Below are 26,708 nucleotides of genomic sequence, written 5' to 3'. Positions count from 1 at the left end.
CAATGATAACCGTGACATGGAAGCACCAGCGCGCCGCGTTCACTTGCACTGCACTGTGAACTAGAGCGCATCTCATTGTAAATGAAACTCAGCGTAGGCCTATGCCTCATACTCTAGCATTAAATATCTTTGCTGCATCCTTTCTAGAACAGACAATGGCTTTTTTTTTTTTTTTTGCGGCTCGCATCAGCAAAGCATAGACGGCAAAACAATCAGAGGATGGCGGGCGGGTGCGGCTTTGAAATTTGCTCAAAAAACTTTGGCGCGGATAATGACTTTTGTGACACATCTCCTTAATAAACGGAGGTCTGAAATCTCTGCCCCTTTACCGATCAGAGCGCGCGCTGACACGGAGTTAACCCGCTATCTCCAAGATCAACCAATTGACTCTATGGCAGATCCACTAGCATGGTGGCGAGACAATATGAAACAAAATGAAACTTGACGATGCTTGACATTTTGTTCTATAATGCACATTAAACACACTCATGCAGAAAACACACATTTTAAAACAGTGGTTTGTTTTTCCATGTATGTTGGGCGGCACTTTGGAGCCTGTTTGCGACTCGGTTGATTCAGATCGGTACTTCGGAGCCTGTTCGCGACTCTGTTGATTCAGATCGGGACTTCGGAGCCTGTTCGCGACTCGGTTGATTCAGATCGGCACTTCGGAGCCTGTTTGCGACTCGGTTGATTCAGATCGGCACTTCGGAGCTTGTTCGCGACTCGGTTGATTCAGATCGGCACTTCGGAGCCTGTTCGCGACTCGGTTGATTCAGATCGGCACTTCGGAGCTTGTTCGCGACTCGGTTGATTCAGATCGGCACTTCGGAGCCTGTTCGCGACTCTGTTGATTCAGATCGGGACTTCGGAGCCTGTTCGCGACTGTTGATTCAGATCGGCACTTCGGAGCCTGTTCGCGACTCGGTTGATTCAGATCGGCACTTCGGAGCCTGTTCGCGACTCGGTTGATTCAGGTCGGCACTTCGGAGCCTGTTCGCGACTCGGTTGATTCAGGTCGGCACTTCGGAGCCTGTTCGCGACTCGGTTGATTCAGGTCGGCACTTCGGAGCCTGTTCGCGACTCTGTTGATTCAGATCGGCACTTCGGAGCCTGTTCGCGACTCTGTTGATTCAGATCGGCACTTCGGAGCCTGTTCGCGACTCTGTTGATTCAAGATCAGCATCGGAGCCTGTTCGCGACTCGGTTGATTCAGATCAGCGGAACCTGTTTTTATTATCGTGTGACGGTTTGTAGGTGTCCAATCTGTCGATGAGTGATTGTGTGAGTGATCTATCCTGATGTGAGAGTTATGAGTTATGAGTGTTTCAGGTCAGGTAAAAAATAAACTTTGCCAACGTCTCTCAGAAAACACACCAGAAGCTATAAGAGCTTATCTCAAAATGAACATTAAACAGTGTTCAGTTTTAAAGTTTAAACACCCACGTCCTTACCTTGTTAACAATAGGGTGTTTGTCGACTAGAAAGTCTTCGAAACAGAGCAGGTGTCTGTTCATACTATCACGTCATTTTCAGAATTCTTGGTTACCATGACATCGCCCTCTTTTGGTCGCCCTCATGATTGACGCGGGAAGAAACAAGAACACACATTTAAACGTGTTCATTATATTCTAATAGCGCTTTATTATTCAAAATCTCACAGTCCATTCATCGCTATATGTATCTTCGGCAATAAATTAAACTACTATGGCTTCATGTAACATTTGTAATAATATCTGACAAAAATGCTAGTTCATTCGACCACACATACAGTATACATATTTTCATATTTTACCATGACATTCATTTAAAAAAGTAAAAATTGTTACATTACAAACCAACATTAAAAAAAATGAAAATATGTATTTGATGCCATATGAGAATATGATTATGAGAGTGTACAATGGTTGAATATTATCTGAGTAATCCTCATAACTAGTGAGGATGCTGCAGAGGAATGTTGAAAAATTGTTTGGAGTTGCAGTCCTTTCAGCATTGTTTGTTCTCCAGCCCCGTGACATCCCTTTTGAACCCCACTCACCACAATGTGAAACAATAAAAGCCTATTGTTCTTTTACTCTTGAGTACTATAACTGTTCTGTTTATATTCTGCTCGTACCATAGTGCTCTCTTATTAAGTCAGAGAGAACAGGAAGTCCAGTTCTTCGTAAGCAAAAGTTACGAATGAATAATAAAAAATAAAAAATAAACATTAAAAAAGTCACCTTTCACAGCTGTTTTTACTTGTTCAATATCTCTACTATATACATTTCAACCAGAAACCCCCTTCCCATGTCAAAACATTAAGACATTATTACAATATGCAATGTAGACTGTTGCATAGTCAAAGTATGCTCTCAGTGGGTGGGTGATGGTGTTTTTTGCAGTCCCTCAGGGAAATTCACTTCTCGGTTCTAAAACATTCATCAGGCACATGGTTTGGCTTCAGTCCTTTAGACTAAAGAGTTTCTCTGTAGATGTAAAGCATCTGTAGGTCTGTAGATGGAGATCAGTGTGTGGAGTCATCTGCTGTTTTTGACCAGCGATGACGGTCCTGCGTCGACTCACTGTAGCGTCTCTTACTGTTGTTGTAATTGTTGTTGTTTTGATTTTTGTGAGCATACATCTGGTAGGTAGATGCTGTAGAATAAAAGGAAAAGATGTATTAACTTAAAAGGTTTGTTCACCCAAAACTGAAAATGATGTCATCATTTATTTACCCTCATTTTCAAAACCATATATGACTTTCTTTCTTGAACTTAACAGAAAATGTACTGCAATGTGTCTTGAGTGAGACACTCATTTCAACATGTTTGAACATATGTCACACATTTTAGTAAATAGTGACTTAAATTAAAATTTCCTCTCACATAAGTAATTTTGAGTGGCCTTAGAAGACTTCAAATATACTTTTTCTTATTTTTGAATTCTGACATACTCAGTCCTTATTATGGAAATTAGCTTAACAATTATTTTGAAACAATTTTCACTTTCTAGAGACTTTCTCTTGTTAATAAATTTCACTTATTATTAAAAAGATCCGGCAAAGTAAAACAGGAAATTTTGAAGTAAAAAAACAAAACTGGAATAGTATTTTCTTGTAATAATGATTCCACAATAATCTTTTTTGTAATTTTACAGTGTATGTCCTCTTTTGTATTCCATGGAAAAAGTAAAGTAATGCAGTCAAAAGTTCAGTGTTGTTATCATTCACTAAAACTAAAATTATTCAAATGTATTAAATGTATTTAAAAAAATTATAATAAAAAAAATTATAATATATATACATTATATATACATATTTGATGACAATAAATAGATGAAAAACGTGAAATTAAACAAATAATGAAAGAATGAAATTAAAAAATCAAAATAAGGAAAATTAAAAATGTTGAAATTAACTGAAATAAATTACAAAAAATTACTTATAGTAAAACTGATATACAAATAAAGCTATAGAAATATAAAAAAAGGATAAAAAATGGCAAAAGCAGAACAAAACTACTTAAACAGAAATTATAATTAAACTGAAAATATAAAAATAAAAATAAATTAAAAATATTTTATATGAATATATAAAATGTTATTATAAATAATTACAAAATTAATATAGACAGGCATTACAATTTCATGCCTGGATTTCACTAAACATCTATTTATTCAGAGTCAGCAGCTTACGTTTCAAGCACATGATTTTGGGCTTGTCCCAGTGGCCGTCTTCTCGGCATCTGATAGTGGGAATGTGTCTTTGGATGAAACCGTCCTTGCAGTGGTACCTAACCAGAGAGTTGATCTCATACCGCGGCTTAATGCCGCCATAGATATGGGCATCCTTTATGACAGGAGGCTGACCGCAGGACACTGAGACACAGGCAAAAGAAAGCCAAAGACGATTAGGTGACATCAAGTGACAGTGGAGACTAGAAGAAGAGGAAGATGAGGTCTTACCTGTGCCCTTCTTGCAAGTGAAGGTCAGGTGATAATTGCATGGCACATCGTTCCACTGACCACGCTCGTGCCAGATCATCACCACGCAGTCCTCGCCCATGGAGAAGAAGCTGTCCGGCTGACCCACTCTCCAGTGCTCAAATTGCTAGTGCAAATGAACACAGAGGCATTTTATTCAAACTGCTCGTGCACCACAGCGTGTGCCCACATGAGGGTGCAAAGATCACATGTAAGAATCTAAATAGACTGTGCTTTATACACATCTGGCAGGGTTACATGGGACTTTCCTTGATAAAATGGGATTATTCTAACAAAATGTACTGCTGCACTCAATTTGCATGTGTTGCACACAAACACACAAGCCCCATTTTATATGTAGAAAGGTAATTAATATCAAATAAGCAGAATGACAAAAGATCGTAAAAATCAATGTGCTCTTCCATTTCCATTCTAAAAAATAGTAAAAAATAAATAAATAAATCATGCACAAAATTTACGTCAAATAGGCCTACCCAAGTTTTTAATTAGAGTCCACGTGCTGAAATAAACATGCAATATTAAACTTTTGTTAAATTTCTCCCTCGATTTGCTAAATGGTGCACACGATTTATAAATAGAGAGAACGAATTACTAAATCATTTTATTTATTTATTTTTTCTTGCATGTCATGTCTTTGTAGATTTATGCAATTTAAATAAATAAACAAACATACAAACATACATCAATGAAAAAAACTGCTAAATAAACAAATAAAACCGGCCAAACAAAACAAATAAATAAATAAATAAATAGTACCACTCCTTTAAAGTGACCTATGTGTTTCTATTGATACCACACAGGATGACAGAAATGATTAAGTGAGAACTTTTCCATCAGCATTAGCATCACCTAGCTTATGGTTTATGGAAGAGTAACAATTGCACTAGCAATTTTTATACTGGGATTTTAAAAACTGTGTGCACAATTGCTTCACACTCATTTTAGGATCAAACAACATCGTTTTGTTGCAGGCCGGAAAAAACAACACACCAAGAATGACTCATATCTCTGACTTCATGGTCACCTGGAACACAGATGTGCATCCAATAAACTTTATTAGGATCAAAATAATGAATCCCATCCTACCATAGGGTGTCCATCTGTCCAGCGGAAATCATTGTCAAACATTTTATCATTCAGTCCAATCCACTGATAGTCATGCCCCAAACCTACAAGACAAATTACACAGATTTCAGGATCTATCTCTGCAGACTAGTGCATAAAAACTATCATATGACTTCGGATGAAGAGGACACGTTGTGTGGTTGACTAATTTCTACTATTTGTATCTGCATATTGGTGGGAGAAATGGAAAGTTCCCTCTCCGAACTCAAACTGCTGTGTCAGACTGGTCGGGAAACTCAAACAAACAGATAGCACGTTTTGATAGCACCACACTATTAATACTCTTTGGGATAACCAATCAACTTATGGTTGTCTCTGCATAATAAACTGGAAAGAAAAACTAGTGGATGTGCATTTTCTTATAGAAAAGCCTATATGGAAGCCTGGATAAATGAAAGGAATTCATTAATCTTTTTGTGTGAGGACCTTTGCAAACTTCTTTGACATCTTTAATAGACTGCCTGGCTGAACTGGAAATAGCAGGAAATCAGTTAAACCAAACCACACATCAAATGACACAAACAAATGTAGAATAGTTTCTGTGCCCCAAGGAGCCAAGATGACGTTTGTTTAGTTTAGAGTCAACAGCATCTTTAATATGACTTATGGTTTGTTTAGTCAATGCTAGAATTCGGTCAGTCCTGAGTATCTGTTTTCTTTTTTTTTTTTTTGCTTCTTTCGAAACTTGCTACAAACGACCGAAACCTGGCAAGTTTGTATTTTAGAAATTCTGAACCACAGTCCTTACATTAGTAGGGTATTTTGAACGAGGTTTTGCTTAAATGTCTGAAATAAAGTCTGTGGTGAACAAAAGAAAACATTTTGTTCTAAATACATCAGTAAAACGCCCTTGTAAATTTTAACTCTTTTACTTGTCTTGAAAAAGGTGGTGGCTAACAAGTGTCTAAATGGAACTACAAAGGTTATAGTGGACATCACTCATCACACCCGACAGGAAAACTCATCTACTCACTATTCACTTTCATAGCCTCGTTGTGTTTATAACTGCACTTTTGAAATCTATCCTAACTCAAACTCAAAAGAGTTAAATAGTAAAAGAGTTATTAAATATTAAGAGTGAGCAATTAAATTAATAATTAGCAATAACATTCCTAAAATCATAAACTCACGATTAACAAAGAGCTGCTCTTCATGGGACAGGACACTGGTGAGGTGACCGCCCTGCAGACGACACGCTCTTTCCGCTGCTTCCCATGTCCGCCGGTGTGTGAAGTACTTATAGCAGTGGCTCTGAAACTTGTGCCAGCCAAAGTCACAAATCTCCGTGTCTGAAAGTTTGAATGACAGAAAAGGAAACATGAGAAACCTAAAAATGAGTGAAACATTGGATAACGTCCATAATGTTAGCCACATCCAGTTAAAGGGCAGATGCTTTTGTGATTCATGATACAGCTACAAGGAGCATTACAGTGCCCATATTTTAACAAAGAAGAGATGTCTCATGATTGACTCTGTATTTTCTTCTGTTAACCATGAACAAGCCTGTCTTTTACATCACGTATAATCAGTTATGGTGCAGAATGGACGCACAGAACCACATCTGTTTTGAGTTCGGCCATCAACTGGTTTAACCCAGTGCATAGAACTTTTTTATTCAATCCCATATAATGAAGAACATCAACATTTTGCTTGGACTGAAAACCACCAATGACCACAGTGCTCAATGTGAAAGCTAAATGCAAACAATGACATCTAATGAGGCTGGAAAGAAAACACCAGTAAATGAGGCCAAGTAATCATCTCAGCCACACGGCCCATAATGCTGTTTACTTTAACTGATTTCGCACCACTACGTGCTCGTTTTGTCATTAGCCCTGAACCTCCAGTAGATCATTCCATTGAGCATGTACATTAGCAAGAACCACTGAAAATGTATTGTAATTGCTACAGAAATATCCAAATTGTTTATGTACTTTAGAAAATAAATTGTCCCTCCAATTTCAGTTGTCATAATTTGCATTTTCTTTTAAGGTAATGATAAATCAAAACAAATTGTCCAAGTCTAATATGTCATGATGCATAGCACAATTAAGTGAAAAAAAAACTGTAGTCGGATTGTGGTCAGAGAAAATATGAACAAAATATCCATGACTTTGGAGGTTTTTAAATTGCCTACTTATTTTGCAAGACCTAGAAGTAATATAGACAACGGATCAAATCAGGAAAAATACTTCAACCAGTCAGTGTCTAGCATTTAGCCATTGCAAGCAACTTTGGCTCTTTTTCAGAAATAAATTGAGCATTTCTTTTTGCACTTTTCCCTTGCTAGGCATCTTGGTCATGACAAGGACTCTGGTTTTCCCAAGTTCTGTCTCATGCTATTTTCTAATTTGGCTAAAATATCGTATTTATCGCGATGTAACAAAGTGTAACGCAGCAGCTTCGGATTAAACACTGTCATCTGTCACTGAAGGTCCAAATTCAGCTTCACTGATTAAACCAACTGTGTTTTTTACATGATGTGGAATGCAAGAGTTCAGCTTTTTACGACTTCCCCTGATCTTTGGCTAAAAAGCTTGAGAAAACAGATGTCCTCAGAGGTGATGTTTATGCATGGAGAAGACTGGCTCTGTTGACTAATGGCAGCAATATTTTTTATGAAGCTGGAACCAATCCATTGGGGGACCAACGCCCACTGTCAAGCCAGTGCAAGTGCATGTAAAAGTCAAGTCCTGAGAAGGTTAATAGCTCTTTTCAAAGTAAAAAACTTGGCTCTTATTCATAAGTCAGCTGATTATTTTCATATTCGAAAGCTAAGGGGAAGTTCTATGTGAGATGCAGGCAGGTGTTTGGGAGTTTCTATACTGTGGCTCGACCTCAACATGACTCATATATAGGGGTCTCCATGAGCCTCTTGTACAAATTATGATGCATTAATTGGTTCCAGCTGCTTTCCCAGTATGGACCCATGTGCCATTCACAATGCTCTTCCCAGAACCTAAGGGACCTCACCCTTAAGTGAGGGAACAGCAATGAAGGGCCAAGAAACCTTTGTAAAAAAAATAACAAAAAATCAATCCCAGCCTTCATCATCATCAAACACTGTCCACAGCCATGTAAAAAAGAAATTCAGTATTTATTTATTTTTAAGTTATTTGTAAAAGTTAAAACCACAACAGAACATTCAAAAAGGGTTGTTCTCATTTGAAGAGCTTCACTTTGTGAAATACACCTATGAGCCTTTATGTAACCATAGCTTCAGCCATAAGCAGATGTCATCAGTTGGTTCCCAACCTTCCTTAAGTGTTTCGACCCTTACCTCAACACTCTCCAGTTGGTTGGTTGGCAGTGATGGCCAAGTCAGTGCCCATCTGCTCATGGCTTCCAGCTTTCTCCCTCTCTCTTGCTCTATATCCAGCATTGTGATTGCTTTCCATGAGACGACTTCTAAAATCTACTCATTGTTTACTCAGCCACACTGGGACCATGCCAAGTAAGTCATTTGGCTCAGATATGGTTTTTAGAATTGCTCAGTGTTTTTGATAACTGTGGTGGTTTGAGAGAAGAGGCATTGCCATCATTGACTGTGTGTCATTTTCTCTGAAATGTATTATTGGCACAAACCTGCTTTCATTCCTCCAGACACTATATCGCACACGCTCTGGAGAATCAGGTTTGGCAGATGGGGTGAACTTTGTGGTTCGGTTTGCCCATGCTAACTGTTTGAACTGACTGCCATTCTGTATACCATTTGCTTCAGTGGATTTATTAAACAGCCATAGCTCACTATTTAGAAACTAGCCTCCTAAATCATAATATATTTTATCCAACAGCTTCTACCAATAACTTAGGAGTTATATTTTATTGCACTTAAAATGGAAACCTAACAGGCAATCGGACAGACAATGTTTAAAGTATGCACTCATTGCAAGATTTGAAAAATAAACCATAAGGTAAAACATACATTATGTGTAAGCATGGAAGTTATATGATAGAATTGCTTAGCAACTTGCTAGCAAGACACAGTCCACACTTTATTACAAAAATATTCCTTCAAGAGTTTCATATATCAGCCCAAGTAAAACAATTGTATAGCACCATGTCAGTGTTGATTTCATACCTTGCTCACAGAGGGCTCCTGAATAGCTGGGCAGACAGACACACCTGAAACCGTTTAACCCGTCAATGCATGTACCACCATTGTGACAAGGGTTTGACTGGCATTCGTCAATTTCTGCAGGAATTAGGACATGAACATTTCTTACTTTACTCAGAAGCTTTAATTGTGTTCATCAAAAGTGAAAATATTAAAGGCTTCAAACCATTTTCACAGTGTTCCCCACTGAATCCAGGCATGCAGACACATATGTTTCCTTTTCCATTAGAATAGCAAATTCCATCATTTTCACACACACTGACAGAGCAAAGTGTGAGATCTGAAATATCAAAGTAACATCTATTAGTGGATGGAAAAACCCATTATGGATAAGTGGACTACAAAGAAGAGTAATTCAATTATTTTGTGAACCACAATAGAGGAACTATTGAAATAACATTTAAACCACTTTACATGATAAGCAAAATACTGTATGAGTTACAAAAGTATGTGGAACTGTACCTTGGAAAACCTCCATATGACTCTCAACAGTGTAGCTGGAATCTGTCCAGAATTCTGGTTTTCTTGTGGTGAACTCTTCCCTGGACGGTGGTTGTCCGTGAACAATTGAGGGACCCACCACATCTTTATAATCTACAACATTCTCTTCAAATACCACAATACTTGTGGCTTTGGTAGTGGTGAAAACATTTTCTGTAGCAGAAGTAGTTCCCCTATCCAAGACCTGAACTGGCTCTTTCACATTTAAGTCGGTGGTGGGATAACTGGAAACTTGGGTAAATGAGGTGAGAGGCTTCTCAGTTGGGAATCCAAATGTAGAATGTGTTATTTCTTTTGTTGTCTCATCTGAAGTCTCTGATGACTGCCCCGAGATGGTTGTCTCTTCGGATGGTGATTTTTGGATTATAACGATTTCTTGGGAGCCCAAAGTCTCTGATGACTGCACTGAGGTGGTTGTCTCTTCAAATGGTGATTTTTGGATTATAATGGTTTCTTGGGAGCCCAAAGTCTCTGATGACTGCACTGAGGTGGTTGTCTCTTCTAAATGGGATTTTTGGATTAGAACAGTTTCTTGGGAGGAAGACATTACTGCTCTAAGACTATCAGTGGGCAGAATGGTGGTCTCTGAACTTTGGGTTGTGAATTTTGTTTGAGTTTGGACACTAGTGAAGGTCAGTGGTGTTGTGTCTTCTGCAGAACCTTCAAATACTTTAGGGGTTTCATCATGTGCATCAACACTTGTTTCTTCAGTTTGTTTAATAAGAAGGGATGGAACAGTAGTTGCAGTGAACGGTTGTTTTGAGAATGCTTCAGTTGACTGATCAGACTGACCAGAGCCGATGTCCTCAGAGATGGTGAGGATTATACTTAAGTCTTTTTCATTCTCAGGCAACAATAAAGGACTCTTAGTTGTACGTCTGTTTTCGTCTTTCTCAGAGTGTGTAATGTAAGGAGTGCTTTCTTCTAGGATTGCCTCCATTTGAAAAGTTGAAACCACCTGAATCGTAGGATCTGTACTGGGCAAAGCCAAACTAAAAGGTTGCCTAGGCTCTTTAGGATGAGTAGTTGTTAAGGAACTTGTAAAGCTGTGAGATGAATCAGTGAATGATGGAGATAAAGTTGGTTGCTTTGATTCTTCTGTTGCATATATATCTTGTCCCGAGCCCTCGTCTTCAGTGGAGGTTGAGCCCTCAAAATCGTCTGGTTCTGGTTTCGTTTCTCTGTACTCTGTTCTCTCCATTTCTACAGTGCTGGATTCACGAGTTGTAACAATTGGTCCCTCAGTGCTGTAGTCCAGCCCAAATGCCAGTGTTGTCTTCTCTGTTTCATCTATTTCAGTTTCGTCGGTAGCCACCACATATGAGACATTAGTTGTTGGAAGTGTGTCTTCTGCAGAACCTTCCAAGGGGGTCAGTTCCTCTTCATCATCTGTTGGGTATATCCCCGAACCTTCTACGTGCATGCTAAGAGATATGGTTTGTGGGGTCAACTTCTGGCTTGAGGATTTGGTTGCAAATGTAGGCAATTCTGTTGTGGTTATACTTTCCAGACTCTTTGTTGTAAAATAGGGCTCAATTAGGCTTCTAATCGTTGAGCCATATTCTTCAGTCTCTGGGTAAGATGTGGTGCCTTCAGCCTCCTTCGTAAGTATTTCTATCATATCAAAAGTGATGGTTTCTTCTGGTGGTGGGATAGCAGTGTCAAACTGGTCTCCTCTAGCCTCCTGAGTTTGGTCATTGTCCGGTTTCAGAGTCAGCTCGTGTTTTCCGTTAATGAAACTCACTTTTGGGGTGATGGTAACAGAAGCTGATGGATATGTTTCACCTGTAAGGTCTCCACTGCCCAAAGGTGGCTCACTTTCAACAGATGTTAGAAGTGGATTAGAGAGCCCTGGTTCTCCAAGGAATTTTAGAACAGCATCAACTCCCGCATTATTAAAAGGATTACCTGCAAAAAATAGTTGAAATACATAAGACACCCCTAAGTCACTGGTTTTAATTCCAGTCCTGATTCTGATCATCAGCTCATTAGGAGACAGATCTGAACTAATGGGGTCAGATAAGAGAGACATATAAAAAGTTCTGGACTGGAACTGTGAAATACTGACCTAAGTGAGTTAGTTTAATAATACTGGGTAAGCCAACAGCTTATCAAAGATGATCTACTGTTAAGCCTGCTTCCATATTCACTTACAAATTCATGTTGCCAATTTTTCTTGAATCATTATAGACATTTTAGAAACTATCACTGCATTTATATATATATATATATATATATATATATATATATATATATATATATATATATATATATATATACCACGTAATGCTAGAGTCTCACTTAGGGCAAATAAAATGCTCACATAGTTATGATTTTGACAGTAAAGATATTACTGATTATTGTTTCTACATAAGTAATGGCTCTACTTATATACAGCGAAAAGCTTATTATAAATTCTATTCAGTGATATGTCCCCGTGGGACCCTAAAGTCACTATACTGCAAAATTACAAGACCCTTTTCATTTATTCATAGTTTAAAATTAAACAAAGTCATTCCAGCTACTGTTACATTAAGCCGTTAAAATGTGTGAAATACAGTACAGTTAGAAATTGTACTACATCCTCAAGGCCTCAATAACATGCATAAGAAAATATACTTTTCCTTTGGTGGACCAACTAGCAGCCACAAATGGTAACCTGATCTGAAGACTGGACGAGGTAAGGAAAAGTAATTAGCTTGCAGTGATTACTTTGCTGATTGTTTTAAGAGGCTTTGCCATTTGACCCAGGAGGTATTTGTCTGTGGCTTTGAGAGCTACTCTTTCTCACACTCAACACCTCTGTCTCTCCCTGATGTTTTACTATAGTAGGTGCCTCTAGTATGATGACCCACAGGAACTACAAGACAGGAACACTGGCTGCAGTCTATTTACAGATGTTTATCAACCTCATCACTCTTTCCAGCAAACCGGGAAGTCAATCAAGGTCGTGGGAAGGCATGGAAGATCTGTCTCTCTTCTCCTTATTATGCATATAGTCAGCACCATTAATTTAGCTATACTTCTAGATGAGGTAAAGATTTGGGACAAACCAAATATTAAAGCAACTGAATGAAATCGAAGACCAGGTCCAAAATCTTTTGTTTGCAAACCAGCAGCAGGCATCTGGACAGAGCCAAATGTGACCTCTCTTTAGCCAAGATCTACATTAATTTTGCATCTCAGTGTTTCCTAAGCCAAGTCACTCATTTACAATATGCTGCTTTGGACAATCAAGAATCACCTCCCACACCAAAATATGAAAGGACAAGCAAAACTGATTAATATGAGAATGAAGTCAATGTATTATATCTTTGTATGCTGTTTTGCTCTGGTGAAATTAGCTTCTATATAAAAATTTTTTTTTTTGCATCAACAACATTTTTATGAACTTCCATCTGACCTACCTGATTGATTTGTCCGCTTAATGTTGTATAAGAACAAATTGATGCCCAATGGAAAGTCGACGTCCTTTGTGGTTTCATTCTGCTGGCCTTGCAAGTTCTCTTCACTAAAATTTGAGCTTTTCAAATTGGAATTAGCCAAATCCAGACTTTCTTCAGTCATGTTTCCTGTGGTTTCATTCTCTTTGTACACAATTTGTGGCTTGTCTGGATTTGGATCTCCTTTGAAGTCTATTACAAGCACAGGTGAAGCAGGAATCACATTCTCAGGAGTATCCGTGTCAGCGCTGCTGTTACCCTCCGCACCACTGGATTCCCCATGCAGAGGATCCCACCCAGGATGCATGCTCTCTCTGTTGGGCTGACGGGGTTGCTGGGTAGAGAAGAAGGAATCTGAATAATGGGGCATAACATCATGTGGTACCCCTTGCAGAAAGGAGCTGTCATTGTCCAAAGAGCTGCCATAGTCATTAAATGCGGTTGTGGTGTCCATATCCGAACTTGTCTCAGCTTCAGTTGGTAGAACAACAATGGATTTAGCTGAGGGATGTACTTCAGGAGATGGATATGTTTCACCTGTAAGGTCTCCACTGACCGAAGGTGGCTCACTTTCAACAGATGTTAGAAGTGGATTAGAGAGCCCTGGTTCTCCAAGGAATTTAAGAATAGCATCAACTCCCACATTATTAAAAGGTTTACCTGCAAAAAAATAATACATAAGACACCCCTAAGTCACTGGTTTTCAATTCCAGTCCTGATTCTGATCATCAGCTCATTAGGAGACAGATCTGAACTAATGGGGTCAGATAAGAGAGACATATAAAAAGTTCTGGACTGGAACTGTGAAATACTGACCTAAGTGAGTTAGTTTAATAATACTGGGTAAGCCAACAACTTATCAAAGATGATCTACTGTAAAGCCTGCTTCCATATTCACTTACAAATTCATGTTGCCAATTTTTCAAATACCTTTATAGATATTTTAGAAACTAGCACTGCATATATTTAACACTTAATGCTAGAGTCTCACTTGAGGCAAATAAAATGCTCACATCAGTTATGATTTTGACACTAAAGATATTACTGATCATTGTTTCTACATAAGTAATGGATCTACTTATATACAAGGAAAGGCTTATTATAAATTCTATTCAGTGATATGTCCCCGTGAGGCCCTAAAGTCACTATACTGCAAAATTACAAGACCCTTTTCATTTATTCAAAGTTCAAAATTTAAAAAAGTCATTCCAGCTACTGTTACATCACGCAGTTAAAATGTGTGAAATATAGCCAGAAATTGTACTACATCCTCAAGGCCTCAATAACATGCATAAGATAATATACTTTTCCTTTGGTGGACCAACTAGCAGCCACAAATGGTAACCTGATCTGAAGACTCCACGAGGTAAGGAAAAGTAATTAGCTTGCAGTGATTACTTTGCTGATTGTTTTAAGAGGCTTTGCCATTTGACCCAGGAGGTATTTGTCTGTGGCTTTGAGAGCTACTCTTTCTCACACTCAACACCTCTGTCTCTCCCTGATGTTTTACTATAGTAGGTGCCTCTAGTATGATGACCCACAGGAACTACAAGACAGGAACACTGGCTGCAGTCTATTTACAGATGTTTATCAACCTCATCACTCTTTCCAGCAAACCGGGAAGTCAATCAAGGTCGTGGGAAGGCATGGAAGATCTGTCTCTCTTCTCCTTTTTATGCATATAGGCAGCACCACTAATTTAGCTATACTTCTAGATGAGGTAAAGATTTGGCACAAACCAAATATTAAAGCAATTGCATGAAATCGAAGACCAGGTCCAAATCTTTTGTTTGCAAACCAGCAGCAGGCATCTGGACAGAGCCAAATGTGGCCTCTCTTTAGCCAAGATCTACATTCATTTTGCATCTCAGTGTTTCCTAAGCCAAGTCACTCATTTACAATATGCTGCTTTGGACAATCAAGAATCACCTCCCACACCAAAATATGAAAGGACAAGCAAAACAGGTTGATGTGAGCAAGTCATGTATTATATCTTTATATGCTGTTTTGCTCTGGTAAAATTAGCTTCTTCTGTATATAAAAATTGTTTTGTATTAAAATAATTTTTATGAATTTCCGTCTGACCTACCTGGTTGTTTTCTCCCCGTAATGTTGTAAAAGAACAAATTGATGCCCAATGGAAAGTCGACGTCCTTTGTGGTTTCATTCTGCTGGCCTTGCAAGGACTCAGCCAAATCCAGACTTTCTTCAGTCATGTTTGCTGTGGTTTCATTCTCTTTGTACACAATTTGTGGCTTTTCTGGATCTCCTTTCAAGTCTATTACAAGCACAGGTGAAGCAGGAATCACATTCTCAGGAGTATCCGTGTCAGCGCTGCTGTTACCCTCCACACCACTGGATTCCCCATGCAGAGGATCCCACCCAGGATGCATGCTCTCTCTGATGGGCTGACGGGGTTGCTGGATAGAGAAGAAGGAATCTGAATAATGGGGCATACCACCATGGGGTACCCCTTGCACCAAGGAGCTGTCATTGTCCAAAGAGCTGCCATAGTCATTAAATGTGGTTGTGGTTTCCATATCCGAAATCTTCTTAGATTCAGTTGGTACAACAACAATGGATTTAGCAGAGGGATGTAGATCAGGAGAGCCTCTGTCACGTGGAGCCATGCTTGCAGAGAACATGGATGGTGGCTCCTCTGTGGTGCCATGGGCTGGCATAGAAGAGACTGCTTTAAAGGAAGAGGTTTGATGGGTGTCTGAAAGAACTGGAGGTGTTGTAGGTCCAGCTGTGGGTACAGTTGTGGGATCCCATCCTGAGAAGAGAGAGAAAAGGAAAGATCTCATTTTGACCAAGCCTTTCTCAAATACTTATTAATATAAAGTGCATAGCTCTGCTGCCCATAGTGGCACCAAATGAAATGACAGAAATAAAGGTTTTCAATTGTAAATGGCTTCAGTTCTTCAGCTCGCCTGACCCGTATTCATAAAATTTTAAATTCATTACAGCTGACAAGAGAAATGTCAAAAGTGCTACATTGTCAACCTATAAACAGTATATATGTCTCCAAACACAAAATAGTGATAGATGATACTATGACACTTTTATTGGGTAATATTCAGGTGAGCATTGTAGAATACTTTTACAGTTTTATCCCAAATAATTCGCAGCCCTCAGTCTATTCATATTGACCAAGTAAGTGCAAAAAATGCTATTCTTGGCAGCAAAGTCAAGATATTTCTACAAAATGCCAATAACAGCAGAATCGTCTAAGTATTGAGGGAATTTTCGGCTGGTCAAGAGTTATTTTGGGAAAATGACATACTATGAAAGAGGAAGAACTTGAAAGTTTATATTTATTTTGAAACTTTATCTTCCTTTCCAGAACACTTTTGGCTAGGTTGCATTTAGCCTAACCACATATTTTGACTCCGACCAGAAGGTAAATAGTCCTGAATAAGTGCACTTGTAAGTATGTAATGTAAGTGCCAACGTCATCTCATTCTCACAATCTATAAATCAAACCCTAACCCTGGTGTCTACATGCATGCTACCTCTGACACACTTTCACGGACCTATAAAACAAATTGAAATGGCCAAGTAAATGACACCATAAAGTTCACTCTTGTCTGTTCATATACGTATTGCTGCTGTGCTTATGATGTGTTGGCAAGCCTCCAAAGGTTTGACTCAGATGGTAAAAAAAAATGTCATGCTTGGCAAGAGCTTTCAACACCACGGTAAAACCATTCATGACGACATGTATGGCAGTCGCCCATCTAGATGCAAGCAGAGGAATAGAGAGGGGGTCCAAATGTCTGAAAGTACAAGTGAAAAGGCTTCTGTTTTGCTGAATTAAAAAATATACATGGATTTCAGAATGTCTTAATATGTAGTGTGTCTCCTTTTCCTTTAATGACAGCAGCATGTGATCTTATAAGACCAGGCTAGATGGCATTTTTCTTTTCTTTTTTTTTTTCACTAATAAAAATCAGGCCGGGAGAGATAGACATACTGCTGTTCAAATGTTTGGGGGTCAGTAATTTATTTTATTTTATTTTTAACTAAATTGATCCTTTCAATCAGCAAGAAGGCATTAAAGTACATTTATAAAAAGTTACAGTGAAGACATTGAGATTTCTATTTTAAATAAATGCTGTTCTTTTGAACATTATAAAAACTACTCTGATTTTGTCTATTGCATGCTCTTAGAAGCATTCCACTGACAATTTGGTCTGACTTGTGCAACAAAATGCTTGTTTTCAGTACTAACAAACAATTTGTTGTTCTTTCCACATTTACCACATTTGACAATTTATGTTCTTTTAAATCTGTTTTTACACTAGCAGCATTTCAGACACATAATGCAAAAGTTATGCAGTTTGTTGAGTGCAGACAAAGGCCCACACCCATTTCTGCTTCGTTCAGTCTCTTCGAATGTGGATCTATCTTCATCGTTCTGTAAGGCTGCACACTTCATGACCAGGCTAACAGAATATAAAATACCAGAATACTACGACAACATGACATAATCAGGATTCAACATAATAGAGTAAGAATATCAATACATAAGAGGGAGTAAATGATTGAACGATGACAAAAGCATTTGCTATTGACAAGGGTATCTCACTGCTTCTTTGCCTCTGGCTCAGCGTGTGGACACACAAAACCAGCTGTTAGACATTAGGGATGTGTCCTCTTTTCTATGCAGCGACTCTGATGTAAAACATCAGGCATCTTTTTCTCTTATAAAACCCCAGTGATCTTGAAACAGCACAAAAGGAAGTCATATCCCCCACTAGCATTTGTTTATATATTATAGTGGGGCACTCTTGCCCTCCACGCTCTTTTCTGGCCTACCCAGAGTGCTTTTGTTTGTTCTGCAGTAGAAGTTCATTTAAGAGAAGTGCTTCATGTCCGGTTACATGAAACAAGGCGCGGCTAACAGGAAAGCCTCAAAATCCCTGGAGGCAGGGGGCGACAAGGACACACCTGATGTAAAATCTGATAAAATGCATGTTAAGTGCTACTTTTTTGGGTCAGTTAGTATGCCATTTTAAGGCAAATATTTGAGCTAGACGTAGAACAGAGGTTTAACAGATGAAATCTGAGGATGCCCTGGAGAGAACGAACTATTCTGCTTCCACCCAGCTAGCAGAGAGAGGACAGGACAGCTCGGAGTCACAGCTGTTATGATATCACAGCAAAACAGACGCCTTTCTATCTGCAAAAACAACATCATGAGAAACATGCACTAACAGAGAGTTGCGTCAATCTCTCGAAACCTTTCAAAGAACATGTCCGTGATATATTTCATCTCCAAATTAATAAAGAAATTAGATATTTCCATTAAATAATATTGATTTACTTTTTCTTTATTATAATACTTTTTATATCAAAATATAAATTTGATATTTTTAGGACCAGATTGTATTTTTTTGTCATGAGCATTTCATGAAGATATACCTTTGAAACAGAAAGCTCCCAGCTTCTCGCTCGGTAAAGGAAATCCAGTCTGGTTGAGGAAGCGGTACATAGTCCTCACACCCAGCTGTCCTTTGCCGCACTGCATTCTGGGTACGGAGATGGGGTAGCGGGCGCTGCCGTCAGACAGCCAGCCGAAGTCGCAGCGGTCCATGCCGGCCCTCCAGGCTGCATGAAGATGACCTGGAGACGCTAAAACTGCATCCCGTCTCTCGCACTCCTCCCTGGCCTCATCTAGAGTCATCTTAGCATCAGCGAAAAACACCTCACCTGAGATTAAACACACACGATAACACATCACATTTTGTGCATTGCACACTCTTAACAAATAACGCAATCCCAGAATGAACTTCTAATTAAAGTGAACTAAAAATGAGATCGTCAGTTTATTCATAAGGTAACTATTTCATCAAGTATTTGTGCATAAAATATATTTCTGAGTGTGTGTGTGTATATATATATATATATATATATATATATATATATTTATATATATTATGTATTTTTTTTATTTGCTATATTCTTCTTTTGTAATATATATATATTGGGGTGAAACAGTAAGAAACAGTAAGTCTTAGGATTTGCTAAAACATACATCAATACATTTTGCAACCAAATATAGAAGTAAATTATTGATGCAATTAAATTAGATTGCTATAATCACAAATAAAGCCACACATAGATCTATTTAATTTCAATTTCCTCTCCAAATTCTCATTACTGTAATTAAAAAAATAATATTACTATATAGTTAGGGTTAGGATTAGGGTTTGGCTTAGGGTTAGTTAAATATAATTATGCATAATTAAATGTTATTCTAATAGTAAGTACATACAGTATGACGTGTAACAAGCACACCTTAAAATAATATGTTACCGAAGTATTTTATATTGTGAAAAAATCGGATTGAATAATTGTATTATTTAAATTAAACAATACAAGTATTTTTACAATATAGTAATATTTGTTATATTTATGTTTTTGGGGAAAATTTTTTTATTATAATAATTATAATATAATACATTTCTGTGAGATTCACCCAATAAGTTTTTTCAAGAGAATGCAGTAAATACAGTAAATTATCGCTCACCAATAAAACCAAACATGGTTTGACCATTAAGATTGTTAAGACATTTTCCCCCCAAATTCCCATTACTGCAAAAAAAAAAAAAAAAATCTATTTCAACGTTGCCATAGAAAAGTAATTTGTGAGTGAGGATGTGTTCAGCTCAACTGTCATCTCATAACAGTAATTGTGACACTGCGTGAGTCTAAACTTCTAAACTTACCCTGTAGTGCTCCTACATAGCAGTACACATCATACGTTTCCGAGGAATTTCTGAGTCCGTATGATCTGACTCCTGGCCTCAGAATCATATTGCCATGGCAACCTTCTCGTGGCATTGTTATGGGGTATCTGTGGAGAACAACCCCAGATGTACTCCTCATATCAGTGATATTCAAATGTTAGACAGATTTGATTCTGGAGCTGAAGAAATCACCTGACGGTTTGGTCGGCCAGCCATCCAGCATCGCACTGGTCAAATCCGTCCTCGAAGGCTGACTGAAGCTGCTCGGCGGTGGCGATGCTCGCGTCCACATCAGTGCAGGCCTGCTTGGCCTGCTCCAAATCTAGAGTGTAGCGACTGGTGTTGGCGCGGTAATGAAACACAACACCTGGGAGACAACACAAATCAACATCTCACTGATTCGATCAAATCGCATATAGCAGTTTTGAGGTTTTGTGATAGACTTATATATTCTTGTATACCAGACAAACCCATCTACACTAGCATTCAAAAGTTTGACGTCAGTAAGTTTTTGAAAGAAATTAATACTTTTACTCATTAAGGACTTATAGATTGATCTAAATTGACAGTAAAGGCAGCAGATGAGCATATGAGAATGATTTCTGAAGGATCATGTGACACTGAAGACTGGAGGAATGATGCTGAAAAATTCAGCACTGAATCACAGGAATGTTTTAAAATATATTCAACTTAAAACAGTTATTTTAAATGATAGTAATATTTCACAATATCACTGTTTTTACTGAATTCTTGATCAAATCAATGCTGTCTTGGTGAGCAGAAGAGACTAATTTCAAAAACGTATTTTTTTTTTTTTTTTATTAAAAAATTCCAAGCAGCCCCAACTTATGAATGGTCATTTATATGTGCAACAATTCGATTTTCTTTCCAGATAGGTGGTCATATTGTCATGATATGCATATTTGATTTCATTTAACAACAAATGTGATCAAACGGGATGCTTTTGTGACGAATCCCTAGATTCAGTGAAAGGGGCTTTTGTTCTGAACATTGAACATTTTAGTCACAGCAACAAGCTGTAAATGAAAAATCATTTTGTTGTTCGTCTATTTAGGTACCTGTTGTGTCAAAAATCCAAACTGATCTTATCGCTCCACTTTACATACACTTGTTTTATCCACTTTCCCATACAGTATTCCTAAATGGTGTTCTGAACTTACACAAGGCAATAATCTGACATAACAGCCTCTTAAAAACAGATTTTTGAAATACTTTGAACTATATTTGGAACAAGACAAATATATATGTAAAAAACTATGCTTATGGCAGATTGAAAGAGAGAAAGAAAAAAAAAGTGCATAATGCAATGCAAAAAATATATGGATACAACTTTTCCAAGAAGGATAAAGAGTAGAATAGAATAGAATAGAATAGAATAGAATTATTTTTTTTTTTATTTTTTTTTTATTTTTTTTATTTTATTTTATTTTATTTTATTTTCCAAGAGGCTTTTACTGTGCAAACTGACTAACAGCTAAATAATAATAAAATAATAATAATAAAAATAAATTTAATAAATTTAATAAATAAATAGTATATTAAAATAAATTAAATTAAATTAAATTAAATTAATAGGGAAAAATCTAGTTCCTAATTAGTTCGCCTTTTGTCACTTAGAATTCGAAAGTAGATTAATTTATGGATGCAACTTTTAGAAGAAGGAGTGCAAATGAAAACTAAGATTTTAAAGTGTTTGTGTGTGGTGGGGGGGGGTAAATATAAAATGATAAATAAATTCAACAATTAAAAACATTTCTGGTTCAAACATGCTGAGTTACATGTTGAATTTAATACTTCAACACATATGAGCAATATTACTACTGATATTTGCTTTAGCAAACACTGCTAATAAGGCTCAGAACCGGCCATGCAGTCTGACTGTTATTTGCCCTTTTATGGGCTTTTCTAGTCTTTTTTGGGTACATTAGCAGAACTGCTGGCTCTGAATGCTCTTTTCTCAGAGGGATTGCAGTGTGTTTTTTGGGTAGGCACTACCCTTGAGTGGCAATCAGTGCTGCCCAGGGCCCAAAAGAGGGAACTGAGTATTTGGCATGAAGACACTTGGCCCTATGGGCCTACAAACACTCCAACAGCACCGTCTCATCTGAGCCAGATGTGCCCATGTTTTACTGCACATAATAATGCTGTAAACAAATACAGTGTTGTTTATCACCTAACACGATTCTTAGCACAGTTACTTTGAGTTTTTCTAAATGTTTCAGGTTTAATACAAGTTAAGTTCTTGCATGAATAACGTAAGGAACCTTGAACTATTTCTTAAGACATTCTTTCATAGTCATTCAAGGAAGCAAAAAACAAACACATTTTTTTTTTTTTATGTTCACCCTTCCTTTCTGTTACTTAGAAACACAATAAGGCCTTGTCAAGATTCGAGGAAAAACCAGACTCTGAAAGGGATTTTTCCAGACTCTAAAGCAAAATAATCTTTCCCCCTTTTCTCCTGACAGGAACGCTGTCCATTTTGGCTAGCGATGACTAATTACATCATCACATATGCTTATGAGAGTAAAAAAGAGCAGTGCATCTGAGAGCCACTGCTGATCAACTTTGCCAATGGAAATCCTGCTGAAGGAAGTTAAAGAAGCACCATTTTACTTCACAGCATGACATATTTCAGAGTAAACATATGGCATATATTATGTTTAAGAATAAAGAAATACCTATTTTTAAATTTAGATCACCATTGTAGTCTAATCTTTAAAAAACTTTAATAACGCTGATAAATCTAAAAATATAGTATATCTAAAATGATAAATCGAATAATTTGCAAATATAAATATAAATAATATCAATTAATATTTAATTATAATATTTACAATTTCACTTTAATAAACAGTATTAATATTTTCATATCATACATTACTTCGCAACCCATTTTACATCATAACATGATGAAATGCAGGAAAAATCTAGGCCAGAATTTGGATGGATAAAATGTGAGATAGGGCTCACTTAAAAATTAAAGCATTGAAATAATATTAATATAGTGAATATTTAATTATAATAATTAACATTTAATATTATAATTAAAACATTTTTAATGCTCATTTCCCCTTTTTCTGCAATTAGATTAATTATGTTGTCTATTTTTTAAAAGATTAATAATCTAATAACATCTATAAATCTAAAAAAAATTATTACATATAAATATATAAAATAACAAATCTAACCTTTAGCTAATCTCAAACTGAATATTTCATATTAATAAAATATTTTTTTATAATATTTTATATTATGACTTTTTTTGTACTCTGTTGTACATTTAACAAACATTTGATTCTTTTTTTATATATCCTACATTATATCCTTTTTTAAACCAGTTTTATTTCTGCATGAAACCCAGATCCTGAAAAGTGGCCATTCTGTAACAAAATGGACTGGCAGTTTGAGGAAAGTCATTAGAGAAAATACTGTATAATTAATTCAGCCAGAAATATGTATTGCTTTTATAATTTGCACAGAGTTGACTGACCATTGACATTCAGGGAGATGGACTCTTGAGTGTCTTCAATGCCGTGCATGACCTCGCAGCGGTAAATGCCCGCATCACTGGCCCTGAGCCTCTCTATGGTCAGAGATGCATCACCATGGTCCTCGGGGTGGCTGGGAACTGATACCCTGCCTTTAAACTCCAGCCCAATCTTGAGGAAGCCATTCTGGGTCACTATCACTATGGTTTCCTCATCGCCCATGAGTTTAGTCCACTTGATGCGGAGATGGTCTGTGTGGGTGCTGGATGCTGTGGCAGCTGCTGCAGTGGTGGAGGTGCTGGAGCTGCCGGTAGGAGATGGAAGGATGGAGAAATGGCAGGGCAGGACCACCTGGTCCGCCAGCGAGCCTTGCACTGGAGAACTCCTCTCCACCTTCATCCTACCAGCAGAGTCTGCAAACAAGAAGCAGATAGAGTAGAGGAACCCAAGAGCAGACACAGCATAGCTTTGAAACAACACTTAAATGTCCTGCTTCCATTGAGACTATATATATCAGTTTCATATTGTGTATGTGTTTTATATTAAGTAGTCACTTATAAAAATTCTTCAAATAAAATAAACTTACTCAAAAAAAAGGCAAAGAGATTAAATAAAATAAGTTTTAGTAAAGAAAAAATAAAACTAACCTTGAAACTATAAAGATATAATAGGACATCAGTGAAAATAAAATAATGTAGCAGACAGGAAGTAGTTGTTAAGCATACGACACACAGTTAAGGAATTGGAAACAGGTTTACAGTGATTGCTAGGGATACATGATATATATCTGTATCATATCGGTTACTGGCTGATATTTTTTTATATATCATTGTACTAGTTGATTTGTACATGCTCATCTCTCCTGATTTTAAGTTCACTTACTTTTGTCATCATGTAGCACTTACTCAATGTCAATCTTTAAAAACACGTTTTAATAACACCAAAAAGTCTAAGCTTTAACATATCCCCATTATTTAATATTAGCACACATTTAATTATAAAAGTAGTAGATGTAGTAGCAGTAGTAGTATACTTTATTGTCATCAAAGGGAAATTGTTTTGAAAATTGTTGTGGACTACAGATCTAAAGATCTAATCTTAAATATTATCATCAATATTTGAAATATTTAAAACTATTATATTATAATAAATAATGTAGATTATTTGTAGATTTTTTATGAATTTTTTTTTAACTCAAAAACACTATATTTATGTATTTTATAAATTAAATTAATTAAATAATTTGAAAAATTGTTGACTGACATTGGTTTGTTCCCCTTTTGTAAGTTGCTTTGGATAAAAGCATTAAATCCATAAATATAAATAATTTTAATATTTTTCATATCATACATTATCTTGTGGCATAAAATCACTTGTATCATTTAAAATGAAAAATATTATCAAATTGTATTTGACATTTGTTATCGGCCATTACATAAAAGTGATTATCGGCTAGAGTAGCCTATCAGCGATAATTTGAATAGCTTCCATTTATCGATATTGTCCATTACATGAAATTATAACTGGCTTATCATCCAGGATATTAACATCACTGCATCCCTACCGTATGTCATTTTGAATATTTTGGAATGTCTAAATGAAGAAAGAAAAAGAAAGAAAGAAAAAATAGAAACTAAAAAAAAAAAAAAAACGCCTTAAAACAGTCAAAAACTTACCATCTTTGTTTACAGCAGCTCTGCAGACACAGACCAACCAGAGGATGTGTTTCACGTCCAGTAACATCTCAATTCTACGAATAAATAAATAAATAAAAGCTTTTCATTTCGTAAAAGCCATTCAGTAGTGAGTTTAATTCGTTGTACATGTGCAGCTACAGTTTACTCCTAAACGTGGGTCGGCTGTCAAACTGCTTGTGTTTAATGTCCATCCATGTCTTTGTTCCAGGTCCAACTGGGTCTTTAGACACCCACTGTCTGTTTGCTTTTTCCTGTCTCCCTTTATCATTTCAATAAATGGCTTTGTCATCAGATAAAGAACGTGTTTATGAAAGCTTCATTAATAATAAGCGGTTAAAAAGGATGTATATATTTCATCTTAATATACCGGACAGCCATACTTTAATCATTCCTCGGAAACACAAAGATCTTTTTTGACAGCTGTGGGGACAGTCACACACGCCCTATATAGTACACGCTATCAAACACTAGAGAGAGCGATATATTAAGCACCTCCACGCATCGCTTTCCAACAGTTAACATCACCGTGAAAATGTGAAGACAGATCAATCACACCAGACCAAACGAAATCCCAAATTATTCCAAAGCTCACATCTAAGTTATCAGCATTTAAGCAGAGCTGGTATTATGATGATAATGATGAGATAATGATAAGTGGATCTGGGAAGCACTGGGAAGATGCAGACAGAGCTTCAGGGTGACAGACAATCAAATAAGAGAAAAAAAGAGATGCACTGAAGTAAATCTGCTCTAATATCAAAAGATGCTGAGCAGAACATGGTCAAATGAATATGCAATGGATATTAACCACAGCAAATGATTAATGCCGATTAATGTGACATATCGGTCAATATTCATCCCTTAACAATTAGGATATAATTGTTTTAATAGAATAGAATAGAACAAATTAGAACAGAACATAATAGAATAGAACTGACCTTTTCCTGTAGACAATCTTGGCTAGTCCTGATTCTCCAAATGCAATCCTTCACAAAAAGTGCAAATATATCTGATGCTCCAAAGCCCAGCAGCAGACTTAGGTGCTCTTTCTTCCCCTGGTGCCCACGAAAAGACTGGAGACATGAGCCGGCAGCAAGTTCAAATTCCATGTCCACCCATGATTTCGTCAGTTTTCAGAGGAGGGGCAGAAAGTGCCCACCCAAAATGAATCTGATCCATCCTTCTGAAGAGGAACAGGGATGTGCTGCGCTCTTCGTGTTTGAAACTAGTTTGAACATGTAGGTTGGGTTATAAGTAATGCAAAATCAATGAATTCGTTGTTTCTCTTACTAACAACCATGGAAAATTTAAGCGCAAAAACCAGTTCAGTGTCCAACTGCATGTACCTGTAAAAGCTAAAATAAGTGACGGTCTTCGATTCAACTTAGCAAATTAAATCAGCATTCATTTATCAGAAACATTCGCAGTCTTTAACATCAAGCAGCTCTCTGTAACCTATTACGCGGAGTAGTGCGTAAAAGCGCATCAATATCTCACTGCGCGGTCTGACAGAGCACTGATCATTAGACAGAGAGGGTGCTGATGGAGTAACTGGGTTATTAGGGGTGTGA

At 37.1% G+C, this 26,708-nt stretch overlaps 1 protein-coding gene across 1 annotated transcript; it reads right to left on the bottom strand.

Moving 5' to 3' along the window:
* Positions 1 to 1,624: 1,624 nt before the first annotated feature.
* On the bottom strand, positions 1,625 to 26,339 carry vcanb (versican b). The gene is made up of 16 exons (XM_052607381.1): positions 26,076 to 26,339; positions 25,117 to 25,190; positions 23,443 to 23,853; positions 20,121 to 20,295; positions 19,908 to 20,035; positions 18,601 to 18,888; positions 15,263 to 15,949; positions 13,138 to 13,833; positions 9,692 to 11,638; positions 9,396 to 9,509; positions 9,194 to 9,307; positions 6,243 to 6,401; positions 5,074 to 5,156; positions 3,949 to 4,093; positions 3,679 to 3,861; positions 1,625 to 2,640 (listed from the first exon to the last, which is right to left on the bottom strand). Exons 2-16 carry the CDS (start codon positions 25,181 to 25,183, stop codon positions 2,510 to 2,512), a joined length of 5,328 nt encoding a protein of 1,775 aa, XP_052463341.1. The 5' UTR covers positions 25,184 to 25,190; positions 26,076 to 26,339; the 3' UTR covers positions 1,625 to 2,509.
* Positions 26,340 to 26,708: the final 369 nt, after the last annotated feature.

The sequence above is a fragment of the Carassius gibelio genome, chromosome A10 (genome assembly GCF_023724105.1).
Source record: "Carassius gibelio isolate Cgi1373 ecotype wild population from Czech Republic chromosome A10, carGib1.2-hapl.c, whole genome shotgun sequence".
NCBI classification, from domain to species: Eukaryota; Metazoa; Chordata; class Actinopteri; order Cypriniformes; family Cyprinidae; genus Carassius; species Carassius gibelio.
The sequence above is the reverse complement of the archived record's forward strand: the minus strand, read 5'-3'. Positions and strand labels throughout refer to the sequence as shown.